The sequence below is a fragment of the Thunnus albacares genome, chromosome 21, assembly GCF_914725855.1.
Source record: "Thunnus albacares chromosome 21, fThuAlb1.1, whole genome shotgun sequence".
In the NCBI taxonomy this organism is placed as follows: domain Eukaryota; kingdom Metazoa; phylum Chordata; class Actinopteri; order Scombriformes; family Scombridae; genus Thunnus; species Thunnus albacares.
Genome location: NC_058126.1, coordinates 23,129,924 through 23,147,375, shown reverse-complemented (window position 1 = coordinate 23,147,375; position 17,452 = coordinate 23,129,924). Strand labels below are relative to the sequence as shown.

The 17,452-nt window shown below is 41.6% G+C and overlaps 1 protein-coding gene across 5 annotated transcripts in view; it reads right to left on the bottom strand.

Annotated features, from left to right (window-relative positions):
- sspo (SCO-spondin) overlaps window positions 1-17,452 on the bottom strand; it is a 91,084-nt gene that overhangs the window by 52,815 nt on the left and 20,817 nt on the right. For 4 of the 5 annotated variants that reach the window (XM_044339310.1, XM_044339313.1, XM_044339312.1 and 1 more), the window contains 31 exons: window positions 17,241-17,382; window positions 16,992-17,130; window positions 16,033-16,205; window positions 15,559-15,777; window positions 15,280-15,445; window positions 14,382-14,646; window positions 12,447-12,657; window positions 10,559-10,653; window positions 10,221-10,477; window positions 9,990-10,124; window positions 9,461-9,663; window positions 9,217-9,344; window positions 8,887-8,996; window positions 8,618-8,767; window positions 8,330-8,423; window positions 8,010-8,219; window positions 7,405-7,610; window positions 7,037-7,151; window positions 6,276-6,397; window positions 5,946-6,119; window positions 5,634-5,867; window positions 5,376-5,498; window positions 5,020-5,111; window positions 4,369-4,600; window positions 3,927-4,079; window positions 2,921-3,058; window positions 2,607-2,789; window positions 2,308-2,458; window positions 1,495-1,654; window positions 1,135-1,183; window positions 7-111 (listed from right to left, as the gene is read on the bottom strand). In XM_044339310.1, the coding sequence (XP_044195245.1) occupies window positions 7-111; window positions 1,135-1,183; window positions 1,495-1,654; window positions 2,308-2,458; window positions 2,607-2,789; window positions 2,921-3,058; window positions 3,927-4,079; window positions 4,369-4,600; window positions 5,020-5,111; window positions 5,376-5,498; window positions 5,634-5,867; window positions 5,946-6,119; window positions 6,276-6,397; window positions 7,037-7,151; window positions 7,405-7,610; window positions 8,010-8,219; window positions 8,330-8,423; window positions 8,618-8,767; window positions 8,887-8,996; window positions 9,217-9,344; window positions 9,461-9,663; window positions 9,990-10,124; window positions 10,221-10,477; window positions 10,559-10,653; window positions 12,447-12,657; window positions 14,382-14,646; window positions 15,280-15,445; window positions 15,559-15,777; window positions 16,033-16,205; window positions 16,992-17,130; window positions 17,241-17,382 (4,934 nt within the window). Of the gene's footprint in view, window positions 1-6; window positions 112-1,134; window positions 1,184-1,494; window positions 1,655-2,307; window positions 2,459-2,606; window positions 2,790-2,920; window positions 3,059-3,926; window positions 4,080-4,368; window positions 4,601-5,019; window positions 5,112-5,375; window positions 5,499-5,633; window positions 5,868-5,945; window positions 6,120-6,275; window positions 6,398-7,036; window positions 7,152-7,404; window positions 7,611-8,009; window positions 8,220-8,329; window positions 8,424-8,617; window positions 8,768-8,886; window positions 8,997-9,216; window positions 9,345-9,460; window positions 9,664-9,989; window positions 10,125-10,220; window positions 10,478-10,558; window positions 10,654-11,140; window positions 11,523-12,446; window positions 12,658-14,381; window positions 14,647-15,279; window positions 15,446-15,558; window positions 15,778-16,032; window positions 16,206-16,991; window positions 17,131-17,240; window positions 17,383-17,452 lie in introns of those variants that run through there. The other variant, XM_044339314.1, reaches the window with a different exon arrangement.

Genomic DNA, 17,452 nt, shown 5'->3' with positions numbered 1-17,452 from the left:
ACTAACCATCAGGAGGAAGTGGATATGTGGGAACCAGGGGTGTAGTGCCCTCTCCTGGCTTGGAAGTCACAGTGGCAGGGCTGATTGTCACTGGAATGGTGTCATTGGCTCCTACATGCAGATGTGTTGTAAAACAGAAAGATTAATGTCAAGAGAACAACGTCACTTAATCCATATTTTCAACAATGAACAAGAAGTGTCGGGGGATAAGGAATCTGACAAAACAGGCTTTTCAGAAGTATTGCAGTATTTACATTATAATTTGGCCATTTTTTCTTTGAACTTCATTAACATATTACCATAAGTGCTGGTCTGAAAAGTAACAAACAGAAGGCAAGACAATAAATTACCTAACTACTACTGTTTCTTTTTTCTTTTCTTTTTTTACAATCAATTACAACTATTTAACATACTTTATTAACACTTTCGACTGTAGCTAAAGTCAAATTACACTCTCCCTTCAGTGTTATTAATTATTTATCTATCATTATCTATTAGGTGAGCTCTGTTAGTTATAGTACAGTTCATTCCCATTACATGTTTTAACTGTCACATTTCTGTTTGTCACATACGACTAAACTCCTTTCAAAGTGAACTGCTTCTGTTTATACAGGAAATATTATCTAAAAACATAAAAGCACTCACAAGCACAAACTTTACATATATTAGTTATAATATGTATGGGGTAATTTACAATCTTTATCCCTGTGTAATCTCTGTGAAGTTTGAGCTACTTGACTCCTACGTTCCTGTTTGATAAATTGCTGGATCTCTATTCAACTACTGTTTGACAGTTTTCCTCAACAGTTTTAGTGAGTGGTCTTTTGTGAGATACTGTATGTCTGTGGTCAGTACGAGACGGAAAGTGACAAGAACCTTAGAAAAAAGGATACATTGGTTAACAAAGTAAAATAAAACACTCCACCACTCCCTCCAAGGAATAAACAGATTGAGTCTGTGTGTATGTCCAAAAGCGCATCCCGCAACATTTCCTATCATTTATTGGGATCCAGTCATCTGTGACATCAGTGGTTAGCCGTGTAGTGCCCTTTGTCATGTATAACTGGTAAATGCCAATCATTTTATTCACCATTAAACAGGGTGACATTTAATCAGTGTAACCCGTGACTTTACCTTGGCAGTAACAACATCTGTCTCCCTCTCCAGGCACCAGACTTTGGCCCTAAACAAACAAAGGAACATTCAACATTCTACTCAGTTGCTACGGGACACAATTATGAACAGGAAAAGCAAAGGATACAAAGGAAGCAGAGCTGTAGATTGTGACAGGGAGGGAGTGAGTTTGGACTGTTTATATGAGATAAGACTGAAACACAGATTAACTTTGTTTCACACAGTTACTTACTCAAACATAAAAAGAAAAGTGAGCAAATGTACCAATGTGCTACACCGTATTTCCACAAACACATTTAAAACAGGCACAGTATACAGTAAATGCCCATGACACACACACAAACACAATTCCTCTCTCACCTGTGGGCATCCAGTGACAGCGTATGGGCAGTAGGGCGAACACTGCACTGTCAGGTTGGGCAGACAGTGACATAACTGGCAGGGTTCAGACCTCCATCTGTGTCCCACAGCATGGGACTGACCTTGATACTCACACTCATCACAGGGGTCAGTCTGACACCTGCAGACACACACAAATAGTACAAGAGTGAGGGAATGCATGCAAATATGCTATAAATGTTCCAAGTTGAATGACTTTACAACCTCAGAGAGTTGTTGAAATGTAGATGATCCACAAGTATGATATTTGTCATATTACGTAACTTTGCATAATATGGTTCAAAATAAGTTGGAGTCCATAGAGTTTATCCTCAGTGGATCATGAATATCCACAGCAAATATGGCAGTCTAGCCAGTAAATATGTAATGACAAAAACAAACATATCTCATGCAGAGAGCATGAAAGTTCTCAGTACATTCTGATAAAAACTGCTCATGTGATTGTGAGATGCTATACAAGGTTTAATCCTCAGTGGACCACAAATATCTGCAAGAAACTTACAACCTAGTATTTTTGAGGTATCTTGTGTACAAAGCTAAGCATTTATATATCATTTGGTGATAGGCTGATAGGAAATCCAACTATTAGTTTTAAAGAAAACTCTGCAAGTGTTGGATGGGGGAAAAATTTAAATCTGACACTGGAACTTGACAGAAGGTCTTTGGGGTCACCAAGATCATTAGGAATCATCCATCTCCATGAACCACAAATATCCACAACTAGAGGTGTAATAGTGTAGAAGCAGTGTTGTAGAAACAGAGACGTCCACTTACCGGCGGGCTTTCCGGTAGATACCTCTACACGTTCTCCCGTCTCCGTATTTGATGGGGTTGTTTGGGCTACGGAAAGACCATTGGACACTCTGGACACCGCAGGGCCCCAAACACTCCCCCCACTCAGACCATGATGACCAGCCACAGTGCACTACAGAAAGACAAATGTGAGTGTGTATGATTGCTGAAACATTAAGGCAGATGAAGAATGATGCCTGCTATGTGAGTAAAAATTCCCCTTGGATTCTGATGTTGACCTTGAAATGAAAAAACGGATTTTGTGTATTTGACAGACTCACCTGAGCAGTCTGGATTGGGCTGGCAGCTCTGAGGCCTTCCTCTCTCACAAGTACAAATCTCACAGTCCACCTTCATCTGCTGGCCCGGCCAGTAGCGCACACCTGCCACCTCACACACACACTCCTCTGGTAACACACACTGCTGGTTGTGGCTCATCACCCGGCCCTCTGGACACCAGCAACCTGAAAATAGAGACAGGGTTGTAAGAAAAAAAGCTTATGAGAGAAATCTCAATATTAACTGTGCAAATGTCTATATTCATTTCAAAGTAGAAGATCCAAATTTCTTCCAGAGCTTTTCTGCTGCGACTGACCTGAGAAGCAGGGTGCTGTGGGATCACAGGTCGTTCCACTACTGATGTGGGCGCAGGACACTGGACAGGGAGCACAGCTGTGTCTCACCAGGCCAGCCGGACAGCTGGTGTTGGCACATCCATCGTCAGGACAAGGCGCTGAAATGGGACAGGGAAGAAAAGGAGGGAGCAGGGAGGTTTTAAATACATGAGTGTACTTATTAAAAAATGAAGAATGAAATAAAGATATATATTTTTTGACTACTGACTATTGAAGCACAAAGTGAATTTCCATCAAACTGTCTTTGACAAACTTGTTTTTTTACTTACATTTTTGAGCAAACACCATCAGATAAAGAGCAATAATACAATTGTTGGACATTTGAAGGTTTGAACATTTCTATCAGCAGTACCATTACAATATAACTTATTATAATAAAATAATAATAATTATTATTATTTGTAAAATTATATGCAGATTGATTTGGTATAAAAATACTTTGTCCTTTCTAAGTCCAAAGACTGAACTAAAGAACCAGTTCACCCAAATTACAAAAATGCATATTTTCTCTCTTAGTTACAGAGGTATCTAACCATGCAGATAGTTTTGGTTTTATTTGTCCAAGTTTTGAGATATACTGCATGTCTCTAAGGTTTCTGCCTCCACCTCCAAGCAATGAAAGTAAATAGAATTTTGTTTGTGGTGCTCACTGCGTTGAAAATTCACAATTAAAAAAATTTAAAACACAACTTGTGTTTCCAGAGACAATGTCCCAGTTCAAATGGAAAAGCAACAGACATCACTGTGGAACTACTTTTTACCAATGAAATGGTTCCTTTTTTTTTTTGAATTCAGGTGTACCAACAGTTTCTTCCTCTGCAATGGTAGAGGACTGGGGCATTTCTTTCTGTGGTTCTATCCAGTGATTTTTAGCCAGAAACAACTTAAGCTCAACATCTTTTGTTTCAAATTAATCTTCCTGTAGTTTCATTGTAGTTCAAATTTATTTTCACAGACAGCTCTTACTGATTTCCATGGAGAGGTTGGATGATCCAGGAAGCTGGGAGCAATCCCGTCCTCCATAGCGAGGAGGGATGCAGCCTCTGTGTCTGACTTGCACTCCGCCACAACCACTGGAACAGTTTGACCAGCTCACCCACGGCAGCCATTGACCATCCACTGGGCGGGAAGGAGAGAGCCATCACATCATAGTATTATATATAGTACATATATTATATATATTTTATTTTCAACCATGTCAATTTGACACTTCAGCAACACTGTCAAAATTTCCAACAAATATTTTTCAAACTAAGCTGGTAAGAGATGACAATTTTCTTCACCTTTACATGCCTGTGACTTCTTACGTTTCATTTTTTTTTATCATGACATGACAACAGTAATTCCCAGACCAAAACTGAATTCTCAATATACCTATTCATTCCTTAGTTAATCTCCACCTCCTTACCGGGGCAGGTGGTGTTGAAGCACTGCTGCCTCTGGACATCCTGGCCCTGACAGTGGCGCAGGGGGTCTCCTGGAGGACATGATCTCTGCCGGCTCATGGAGCCTGTACCACAGGAGACGCTGCAGGGGCTCCAGGGACCCCAGGAGCTCCAGCTTCTACAGCCTTGCTCATCTGTGGGGTTTCCAAGTGGTGCTAGTGAGGAGTCTGGGCAGTCCGCCACATCGTTACACACCTGGGTAATAGGACATGGTTAGTGAACATGATTGGTGAAATGTAACTGGAAGAAATAAGCATATTCTTTGTTGCTTGCGATAAGTTAATTGTGAAAAATTCTATTGAATATCTATGAACCAGGAATGAATTATGCAAAAAATTTCATTTTTCACACTTTTTCACATTTTTCTTTTATCTTATGTTTAATATGACACATCCTTATGCTGACCATGACTCAATTAAAAAACAGCAATATTACCAATATGCAAAAGTTCTTACAGGCTTTCTGAATAAGTCAAAACTTTTTGCTCTGATTAAGACATGCTGTTTGTTGAAATGTTGCTGCAACTTAACTAAAACCTCGAGTATAACCTCCAGACCTCACCCCTCAAGATCAGATCTTGTGTGTCTTATTTGTCACAAAAAAACAGCATCTACCATGTTGAAGGGAATGCAGGATCCATCCATACAGGTGAATTCAGGACAGGTAAAAGTGGTATTCCTACTGCCAGGGGGCACTGTAGTTTTATCTGGAAATGAAGCAACACAGGGATAGAATAATATTTTAAATATTTTATTCAACATTAATATCAAAGTTCACAAAAATCAGTCGCCTTCAACTTGGTGAATATAAGAGACTGGGAAGTACACTGCTTTTCTGTTAACTTCCTTCACTATTTTCTCTCCTTCATTCATTCCTTTGCTCCCTTCCTTCGCCTTCTTCCTGCGGTCCCTTCCTCCATCACTCTGTCCCTCATCACATCTCATACTCTACCTATCTTGTGAGAACTCACCACACACCAACTCATCCTCGCCCCGTGGACAGTCTGGGACGCCATTGCACACTTGCGACATGTTCACACAGGTGCGATTGTCACATGGGAAGCTTCCTGGGCAGGGAGGTATTCGGGTAGAGCCTAGGAGAAAGACAGAATTATTGCACATTAGCATGACTTCAGACAAAAGTCCATTTCTGTGGCCACATGATATAAACTATGGGATTCCTTAAATACTCAAAACACATATTTTTGTCATTATTCGATACCACGTACCACAGTTGTCTACGCTCTCATCTGAGGAATCCCTGCAGTGCGGGATCCCGTCACAGAGCTGCTGGTAATCCACACACTGGTCCCCGCTGAGGCAGGGCACCTGGCCAGGGCCACAGGGTGTAGGACACTGCTGCTCATCACTACCATCCATACAGTCTGTCTCCCCATCACAACGCCAGGCCTGAGGGACACACTGCCCACCAGTGGCACAGCTGAACTCATAGGACCTACAAGCTGAAGAGACAGAGGGCTATAAGAAACACAGAACACTGAAAAACTTCTCCTAAATCTCTAAATCATGACTATCATTACCTAAAGTGGGCACAGTCGGGGTGAAAGGTGAAGGAGCTGGTGTTATGATAACAGAGTAGCAATTGGTTCTGTTCTCGTCCTCTCCAGCTGGACAGTCTTTTGTTCCATCACACAGCTTATTTGCGACAACACATGTTCCATCACTACAGGCAAACTGGTTGGGAGCACAGGTCACTGTTACGCATAAAAAGGATGACATGAGTTTAAAATTCCTTTTCCGAAATTGTATTACTTACTCAAATCATGCAGGATGAGTTGGCTTCAGACATACATTTTTATATTAGTTGGGTATGAATTATGAAACAGTCAATGCTATCTTATTATTTCTACCTTTACTTGGACAAACAGCTTCATCTGTTCCAGATGGACAGTCTCTCTGTCCATCACACACTCTGTCTGCAGAGATACATTGGTCCCCGGGGCACTGAAACTCCCCTGGTGCACACACACACCTAGAAACCACCCAAATGATAAGATGGTGATGACATCATACAGCTTAATCCATGTTGTTTGCCTTTAGGGAGCAAAACAAAAAGAATGTACTATCTACATCTTGTGAACAGATATGGGTGTGAACAGTGTTGGACAAACAGCTTCATCTGTTCCAGATGGACACTCTTTGTGTCCATCACACACTCTGTCTGCAGAGATACATTGGTCCCCAGGGCACTGAAACTCCCCTGGTGCACAGACACACCTAGAAACCACCCAAATGATAAGATGGTGATGACATCATACAGCTTAATCCATGTTGTTTGCTTTTAGGGAACAAAACAAAAAGATTGCACTATCTACATCTTGTGAACAGATATGGATGTGAACAGTGTTTGCACATTATCATGATTTATGTGATGTGTCTGCAATATTAATCCAATGTCAAATAAACTCTCAGACAAAAAATAAATAAAAAAGGGAGATTTTCTGTTGCAGTGAAGTCATTAAAAGCTGCACCCATTTCACAAAACAAACTCTGTAAAGCATATTTATAATATTCAATGTCTAAATTCAAACACTGCACTAAACATCTATGCCAGTCCATTTAACCGCTCACTATCCAAAATACCAAACCTTCAGCAGAACTGAAAACACACCCCCTCTCATCACTAAGGTCACCGCAGTCATCATGTCCATCACAGCGGTGGAGGTAGAGGATGCAGCGTCCCCCAGCACACAGGAACTCCCCTTCATCACACACCACGCCACAGTCTGGTCCGGCAAAAGCACAGTTTAGCACACAGGAAATTCATTATTCAACTATGCCCACATTAAAAAAAACCCAAGATCCAACAAATAAGTTGTTGAAAGGATACTGTGCTTGCCGAAATTTGCTGATGAAGTATGTTGCATGATAGAGTTTGATAATAAGATAACATTTTTCGGTATTTTGTCAATACAGTATCTTGTTCAGTTGAGTTGTGCATGGAGTATACTGCTGGATGGAGTATAAGTGATAGATTACCTTGCTCATCAGAACTGTCAGCAAAACCACAGTCCAGCCGTCCGTCACACACACGGCTGGCTGACAGACACTTCCCACTGGCACACTGAAACTCCCCCGGTGGACACAGGGGTACGGGGGTGGCAGGTCCACAGAACTCCTCATCTGATTGGTCAGCACAGTCTGGGTGGCCATCACAACGCAGAGCCAGGTTCAAACACGGTCCACTGCAGGGTTGGGGTTAATACACTTTATTCACTTCAGGAATTTCATTGCAGCAGGTAATAATGACTCTTTCAAATATAAAAATATGACTTAAAGTCAGAGCTTAAAGCAATGCTAGAAGCTGTTACCACTAGTGAGGCAAAAAACGTATCATTTTGCTGTTGGAAGTTAACATGCTATTGTTTAGCATGTAATATTTAACAAGTTAACATTAAGATTGTAGCCAGTATGTAACATTTCGGTTAGCATATTAGTGTAATAACATGCTACTGCTCATATGCTAAATATCAGCTGCTTTGCTGCTTTGCTGCTTTGTTGCCAGGGTGACACCTATGAGAACATGTCTCCACATTAAGACAATGCCATGCTTTAGAGCAAATTTCAAACAGGTTTGGATTCACCTTGGCGTGCTGGTACAGCGGAATTGGTCTGGAGAGCAAGTGGATGGACAAATCTCATCTGAACCATCACCACAGTCATCCTCATTGTCACACACCCATTGAGAAGGGATGCAGCGACCCCCAGCGCAGGTAAACTCTGATTCCAGACAGGGAGGGGAGGGAGGAGGGCAAGCCACACCGTCACACCGCCACACACCATCTTCACAGGAACTGGAATCACAAAGGCAAAGAATTCCCACTGACTTCAATCTTAATGGTCAGCTTCTTTTGAAAAATAACACTTCCTTATCTTTTTAACAGAGTGTAAGAGATCATCTAACCAGTTCTGGCAGTGTTGAGTGATGCTAGTTCCAGCTGGAAACATGGAGCCCTCCCATTCACATGGACACTTAGAGGAGACTACACAGCTGTCACCTGTAGAACAGAAAACATACTGACAATCCTGCTATTCTTATAGTTTTGCCTGTTGTTAATGAGCTAAATGTGTAAAGTTTGTTGTGATTGTGGCACCACAGGCTGTAAAATCAAAAGACGCCCATTATGATATGTTTGACCAGAGTATATATCATCTGCAGAAGCACAGAATCAGTTTGTTAAGTCTGTCTTACCATGTTGGACAGTGCCAGAAGGGCAGAAGCAGCCCTCCACACAGGAGAGGGCACCACACTGGGAGTGTGGACTCTGCTGCACAGTGGGACAGGAGGGAGAGCAAGCTGGACCACAGGGATCGTACACCAGCCCATTCTCACACTGCAGAGCTGCAGGGAATGAGGTAAATGGTGAGAAGAAGAAAGACAGCAACACTACATCAGCGAACAAAAGCAACAGAAAGAAAGGACGAAAGGAATTAAAGTGCATGAGCTGAAGATTGACGTACGACAGAGCTCCTGGGACCTCCAGCGGATGTAGACCCCTCTGCGGTTACACTCCTCAGCATAGGCGGCAATGGCTGTACAGAGACACTCACAGTCCCCACCAGAGTCACAGCTAAAAACCACACAATAAAATCATATGGTTTCTTCATGTGTCATTTACAGTATTACTGTAAGTGAACAATCTCAAGAACAAAACAAGAAATTCTAAAAAACAGTAATTTCTTCCTACAACAGCCTTTTTTTCCCCGCATAGAACACAGGTAATGTCTATAGTGGAGTAGACTACTGTAAAACTTTTGAGACATCCAGTGTAGATTAGTGCTGTCACTCACCCACAAGCATCAAAGACACACCAGTCATAATACTGCTGGAAGGGCACCTCAGTGTGGCATCGAGAGAAGAGCTCCTGAGTCAAGACTGCACACCTTTTCCTGGCCCATGTCACTCTGTGGGGGTTCAGCTGAACAAGACAAAGAGACAGACGTTAGTTGGTTTTCAAGTGTATGTGTTTGTGTGTTTGAGGAAGAGAGAGCGAGAATGTATCATCAAAACTGGATTTCCAGTGTATGAACTTACAGAGCAGGGGTCTCGGAGGTCCTGGTCTGTTACATCAGGGCACGAGGGGCTGACCTTCCAGGAGTTCCCAAACAGCTCGGCTGTGGACTCCACTATGCCCTGTCGTGTTGTAAAGTCGTTCTCTGTGTCACCGTCAAAGTTGCCGCACAGGCCCCCGACGCGGCCCCGCAGGTGTGCTGCCAGACGCACATACACACGCATACCTGAAAACAAAGCAGAATGACAACATTACAACTGATTTGTTTATTAACCTCTATCTAAAGCCACTGACTATTTGCTGCTACTGCAAATTCCAACAATAATACTGGATCAAGTACTGTATGAAAATATAAAAATATGTAGAAAAACTATATTTTTGGCAATTATAACATGTCACAGGGATCTATACATAAGGTTTAAAGTTAACAAACATTGACAAACAAATTATAGTCTACAAAGACACCTAACCTTGAGTATGAAAGGGTTGAACGAGAGATTATTTCAAGTTGCAGAAGTTGTGTGTGTGTGTGTGTGTGTGTGTGTGTCCTACCTCCATCCCAGAGCAGAGTGACCCCAAGTCGAGAGGAGAGTGAGACAAACAGGCCCACTCGTTCCAAAGTCAGACCACTGCCACTGTAGGACTTTGGTAGAGTAACTGGCATCCCGTTAACTGTCACAGCTTTACCTAAATCACAGAAACAAGACAGCTTAATTCAAGCAACTATCTCCTAAAACATATGAATGCCAGCCTCCTCTCATCCAGCCTCCGCTTCCCGCCTACCTCTCAGCAGGTGAATGATGGTGTTCCCCAGGCTGAGGGTGACAGATTTTGTACAGGTGACCCCGGTGCTCCCGCAGGGCACATTCTCCGCAGTGACGCTGAATAAACCACTGCTCTCACTTGCCAGCACATACTGGCAGTCACCCAGGAAAGAGAAGCAGCGGCCATCAAATGTCACATAGTGTGGGTCACCGGTTGCCACACACACACCGGTGCAGGCGGACTGGCTGCAGTGCCAGCGGCGCTCCTTACACACACTGCAAGAATGAATGAGGTATAGTTCAGATAATTAAATGTTAAAAGGGGATGTGATGCAATGAGACAACTGCATACATTACCATGTGTTGCAGTCTTTAGTGATGGTGTCGTTGGTGTAGTAAAGTTGACCATTATGGTGACATGGGCACTCATCTGGCAGGATACAGTGATCACCCTGGAGTAACCCAGAGAAGACATAATGTACAGTAGTCAAAACTCAGCCACATGAAATTATGATATTATGTGTCTATCATCTGTCCATTTAAATTAATTTAATTAATATTCAATGATTTAATGACACATTTTATAATTAACAAAGCCAAATGAACCAGAAAAAGTGGAGACATTATAAAGCTACCAATAAAACTAAAAGGTACCATACCGGCATTTTCTTTCAACTAAATATGTGACAAAGTAAAGGAACAGATAAGACCATGCATTCTTTACGAGGGAAGTTATGAACAATGTTAAACCTACAGCAGGTTAGCAGGAAGAACCTGCTAGCTTAGCTCCATCAGAAGTAAAAAAATAAACATCCAAAATACACCCATTATCTCCTATTGCTCAGTGTAAGCATGCTAACACATACAGCTGCTCTAAATAGTTTTAAATTAAATTTACATGTTTAGTGTGGAAGGTGTATCTTGTAACACCAAACTCACAGAGAAATATAACCGACTCTGTAGGTCAGCTCTACCGTTAGCATCTACCGTAGCGCTCAGTCTTAGCATCTTTTAGCTTATTATTTTGGTTGTACACTATGGTTGTACACCACAACTTTTTTCGTTCAGTCTCACTGCGTTATCAACCTTGTTTCCAGACGTAGCAGGCAGCTCTTTTCTCACAAAGAAGCTCTACCTAGTACAGAAGCGTAATGCATTCTGAATTACGACGTAATTATCTCAGAGTTCTGAGAAAAGTCATGGAAAAAATATTTCTGCTCTTTTTCCTAAATTAACGAGATAAAATGAAAAAATAATTTCTTAGCTCTGTAGGCAGCTGGTGTTTGTTTCATCTACTTTTGGGGTTTGATGAGACATTTTTGCCTGTTCTGAGGTGCCTGCACAAAGTCGACAAACTAATAACATTACCATTTATATTACTTAAAAACACGAGTATCTCCCAAACCAACCTCTTTCAAACCAAAATCAAAATAAAAGTGGACGAAATTTAACAGGTGGGACATGTTTGCTTCCATGAAATTGAGTTCTCAAGTAGAAATTGGAACCTCTCTTGAGATTTTGAGGTCCCTCATTATTTCAGAAAAATAAAGAAGAATTTCTCAGAATTCTGAGATGGTTATCTGGTTAATTCAGAAAAACAGGGCATTTCTTCCTAAGCCTAGCAGTCATAGGTCAAACAAAGTTAGCAACTAGCTAGTGAGCTAGTATAGCAATTAGTTGCTAAAGGCCAGACATTTCCCTCAGGATTTTGTGGAGAACAAGCTAGATCTAGAAGGAGGGTGAATATTAAATTTACATTTGGCAGGTAGCCAGAAACATGTAGCCAGACTCCAGATGAAGTCTAATATTGTTTCATGTCTGCTGAATGTATAAAACTAACATGTTCACCATGTCAAATTTATATGGGGATAATATCCAAATGTTGTGTTTTCCACTTTGCTGCCTTCAAATTGCCAAAGGTTTTACGCAAATGCTACTGGGGACAAATCATAAAGTTTGATCTAGGGATTTTTTCATGACAGACATTTGGACATGTGACATTTGGAAACCCACAGGTAGAACTAATGACCTTAATATTGGCTGCATGTGCTGGCTTACAAGCATGGCTGACAGGAGCAATCATTCATGCTATTAACTACACCTGTGCTTTGCATGCAAGGGAAAAATGTCTGCTATGAAAAGGGTATAGTATCAACATTTCACACTCCAAAAGAGTTGCATAATTGTTTTGTTATATCCTTTATCCTATATCCATTCAGAAAACTAAATTAGAATTTTCACCCACTAGTAGCACAGTTCCCTGAGGACACACACAGCCAGACAGGGGCTCTCTACAGCTCAGCTGTGAGGCACTGGGCCCCTGCTGTTGACTAGGAGGGTCCAGGCTGGAGCAGGTGAGGAGGCAGGAGCGTGGAGAGTAGACCAGAGAGCCAGGACACTGGTTCACCTCCTCACAGTGCTCCTGTGTGCAGTTAAACAACCCATGCTCACACACACTGTAAATGGAAGAGGAGAGTGAGCAGAATCAGTTCTGACATAGACGGAAAGGCATTATGTGTATGTTTCAGCTTAAATCAAGCTTTGTATTGAAATATCAGCAGTCAGTAAATAACACAAAGTGGAATAATGTGCATCATGAGACAGACATGTTGAGGCAAGTTGGCCTAGAGACAAGAAATCTAGAGACTTGTAGTGCTTTGAGCATTATACTGAATCTGCGCTTGCTCAAGAGAGTTAACTAGGGATCAACAAAGTTGTACTTTACTGTTAATAAAACTGAAACAGTAGCTATAAAATTTAATGAGGCAACAACAAAATATGCTAAGAGGTCTACAACCAAGTTGTGTCATTCAAGGTGAATAGATGTGTTGTGTGTCATTTTTTTATATCAGTGTAATAATTGTCTAATCATCCGATATTTCTTTATCACAATTAACCAGGTCAATGGTCTTATCTCAGAAGTTACAACACAAAGAAAATGAGTCTCGTAAAATGAAACACACATATAAAACACACATATAAAATGAAACACAGCACATATAACACACGTATATAGACGTGTGAGACGTATACAATAAAATCAAAGAAACACATTCATTCAGCTCTCTACTGCTACTGTGACTGCTCTCACTCAGTCATTAACAGATGACTCAGATGCTTAGAGTGATGATCGCTGTCGTTATGTAGTGAAGAGACGCAATGAAATCAACCTATCCTGTAGCAGGGAGCAGGAACATAGAGTGATTTCATCAGAGCTCTTACACCACTAGAAAATCTCTTAGGACAATGTGTGCTCATATGCACTTTACACATTCATTACATTTATTGCCAAGGCAGGAATTTCTTTAAGTAAGGACGCAACTTAAAGCCACCATGTATAGACATTTTGTGTGATTCTAGCATCTTTTAAATTATTCTTAATAGTACCACAGTGGGCGCCAAGTTGGAAATATTCAAATTCTACACATCATGGTTTTAAGTTTATCTGGAAAACACCTAGCACATACTTTTCTATACTAACTGAGTAATGCAATCAAATAAAAAAAATCATAATCAAAAAAAATATCATTTATGTATGTTATTACAAAACACTTATCCTAAAAAGGGCAAAAAAATGACAGATTTGTTAGTAACACACTATTCTATTCTATATCTGTTACCCGGTGGAATAAAGGTTCAGTACTATATTCATGAAACTGTGCCAGTATTATATTGCAGCGACATTAAAGCTGTGTTACGCTGATAACAGAGAAAATATGCTTACTCACTCTGATTCTTTATCACAATTACCTTGTGATAAAAGCAGAAGGCAGATAGCCATTAAAAAGAAAGCTGATTTTTATGATGTGCAATAATACATTAGTAGGTCAGTTAGAGCTTAAACGTAATTAACCTCTATCATCATGTCTTCACTCTGAGAATGTTTAGTGCATCTGCTATTTGCAAGAGCATTACGCCTACACCACAATGTTAATATTTAACCTGGCAGTGAAATTGTCCCATCAAGAGTCAAAGAAGGTTCTATGAAATGAGCTGATCAAAGTGGCAACTAAAAAACTTAAAATTGTGGTTTAGTTATACTTGCTTTATCATCGTGACCTTTTACTTTTCAAGTGCACTAAGGGAAGTGGAGCATTTTTCCAGCGAGAGTATCTAAAACCATACACAGTGTTAGTCAGAATGTTCAAAAGCCAAAAGTTCCTCCTACGCTACTATATACCATGTATTACAGTTGTTCTGAACAACAGCCCCAGGCGAGTACGTCTTGTCTCCTTGCACGCAGGGGCACATAGCGATGGGCACACACTGGCCCTGGTGGTCCTGCACTAGTCCTAATGGGCACTGGCAACCTGGAACACACATCCTAAAGCCCATTCCACCACCACCACTGTCATCGCAGCTCCAGCCCTGCCGCAGGTCTGAACATGCACCCCTGCATGCACGACCACACTCCTGGTACACCTGGCCCCCTGAACACTGGACCGCTGGGGAGACACGAGAGGGGAAGAGGTTTTGCAAAGCCAAAACAACTTGGTATAAATAGCTTGGCATAGTACATGATTATACAGCTCTAAAGGCTAAAATCTAAAGGGCACGAAAGTTTGTTAATGGTTTCTCAGTTTTTGGCATAGCAACATTGTGGGGCATATGCTTCTAGCCTTCAAGTAGGCCTGTAAACTGAGCCCTGGCCTGGATATCTAAGCTGTCTCTTGATATGCTGCTGGTGCCACCAAAGACTTGGGGAGGGGATCAAAACTTTCAGGAGGCTCAAGTCCAAGTGAAGTCACAAATCAGTGACAAATCAAGTCTTTCTTGAGTCTGATGTCAAAGGCTTAATTGGTTTCAAGCCATGTGATTCCACACCTAATGAAAATGTCACCTGTATGTGTTGCATCGGATCCTTGGACCAATCAGAATCCAATTAATGGTGACTAAGACCACCCACATGACAGATGAATAAACAAACGAAAGAATGAATGAATGAATTATTCCATTTGATTTCACTGAGAGAGACCCACAATCATCAAATATTAATTGGATATTTCTACGAACTCAGTGTTACCATGGCAACCACTAATGGGCATCATGGAACATCATTAAACAATGGCCGTACTTACAGCAGAAGGTGTGGTTGCGCCAGTGGACAGCTACACCCTCCTGGGCACAGTGTCGGGCGTAAGCGGTGAGGATGGTGCAGTGACACACCTTCTGTGGAGCACAACCGCAAACCTCCAACAGACAGAGGCGGAAATAGGGCTCCCTCTCCACCACGTCATGACAGGCCTAAAAGGTCAGAATGAGAGAGTGAGCATGTGTGAATGAGTGAGAGGCAGAGGGTTACGTACACATCACACAACAAGACTGAGACAGACACAACATGTCAGATGCACACTAACTTGGAATACGGGGCTGTGTATGACGGAGCACACGGTCTCTGCATAATGTCTCCTCTGGGTGTATGTGGTGCAGGGGTCAGGTGGTGCTCCTCTAGGTAGAGTACAATGCTCTGTAGTGAATTTCCTAGCAAAGGATGACACGCTGTTCTCAACGTCTCCTTCTGGAGTAGTGAAGTCATCATGCTGGTTCCAGGTCAGCGTTCCACACAGGCCGCGCACCTTGAATACAACAAATACACTCATTAACCAAAACAAAGGAACACGAGTTGAGTAGAGTTGAAATTTCTGTTTTGCTTGATCACTGAGTTTCAGCTAATCATTTTGGAACTCAAGATGCCACCTATATTTGAAATTTGGAACCACTTAGGTGCTCAAAATGGAAAAATACAAACACTGCTGTTTCATTTAGTTGGTTTCAATTGAGGACTTAGACTGGTACACCTCAAAGCACCATATACAGTATGTGAAGGTCACCTTGTTTGCAAAGCCAGGCTGCAAAGTAATCAGGATCAGGGGTCCATCTAGATGCCAGAGAAGCTGAGCGCCAAACGTCTGGATGAGGAGAAAGGAGGAGGAGGCCCTTCGCACAACGAGGTCCCCTGTCACCACGGGCAACGCCTCCCTCTGGCCATTCAATGTCACTGTGCCTGGAGGAAACAATACCAACTGTAAGCCATCAGATGGTAGTGAAAACATTCACAATGAAGACTTCTCACCATAAAAAATGATATTTATTTATTTATTGGTCATTTATTACATGAAATGCTTTTTCAAAAGAACTTAAAGATCTTATCTGTCAAACTTGAAATGTTTCTGACTTAAGCAATGTCTACTTTTTCTACAAACAAAAATTCTGCAATCAAAATAATTTGACAGATGCTACAATTACATAAAAATCTGCACATGGTTGCTTTAATAATAACAAACATGTGTTTTCCCCTTTGTAAATACTTGGTTATATATATCCGGTTCTTCAGCTGCTTTAACTGCTCTATTATGTTCACCAGTCTCTACTTTAACCTGTCTGTCTGCTGTTTGGTGCTGAGCAAGTAGTGTACAATGGGTTCATTAGAGCTATTTTTTTGCAAACATCTGCCTGCTGTGGCTGGAAATGAGGTTGATGAGAGCTGTAAAGCTGAACCAAAACAGTAAAGTTGTGGAACATAAACCCAAAACAACGAGCTGAAAGACATTAAAACACTCCATAGATTGATTTAGCATTAACTGACTGAAAACAGCGGAATTATCTTATTTCTCTACAAACAGAATGATTTCTTTATTTGTTTAAAGATGCAATCCATAAAAAATTCTAGACATAGCAGCTTTAATGTTAGTTATGTTTGCTGTTCCCAATGTCAAGGTGTAAAATGATAATTTAACTCTGCAGTACTGGTAGGCATGAGTAGTCAGGTCAGAGTGTTTAACTAACTCACCAGTGTCTGTGATGGTGACTGTGGTGCGTAATGCTGTGACTGACATCTCCCTTAGACAACCTAGTCCTCCTCCACTACCACCTCCTGTTGTGCACTCCCCACAGCGCACACTCACCATCAGCTTCCTGTCAACAAAGTCCTGAACACACACAGAGGATGAAGACACAATGGAGAAGTGGCTGCCACACACACAAATTCATCTCATAGTGTAGATAGTCACTGTATGCATGGTTGCATTGCATGTCTCACCTCCACAGCAGTGAAGGGACAGTCTCCCCCCTGTAGCGAATATCTCTTTTTGTCAAAGGTGGTGACCTGTAGCGCCCCCATCAGGCTGCACTGGGCAGCGCACTTCTCCCCAGTACACTGCCACTGGCCTGCTTTGCACACACTGGGAGGATTGAGAGTTAAAAAAGTAAGAAGGAGGATGGAGAGTCAGAAAGATAATAATGAAATTGTGT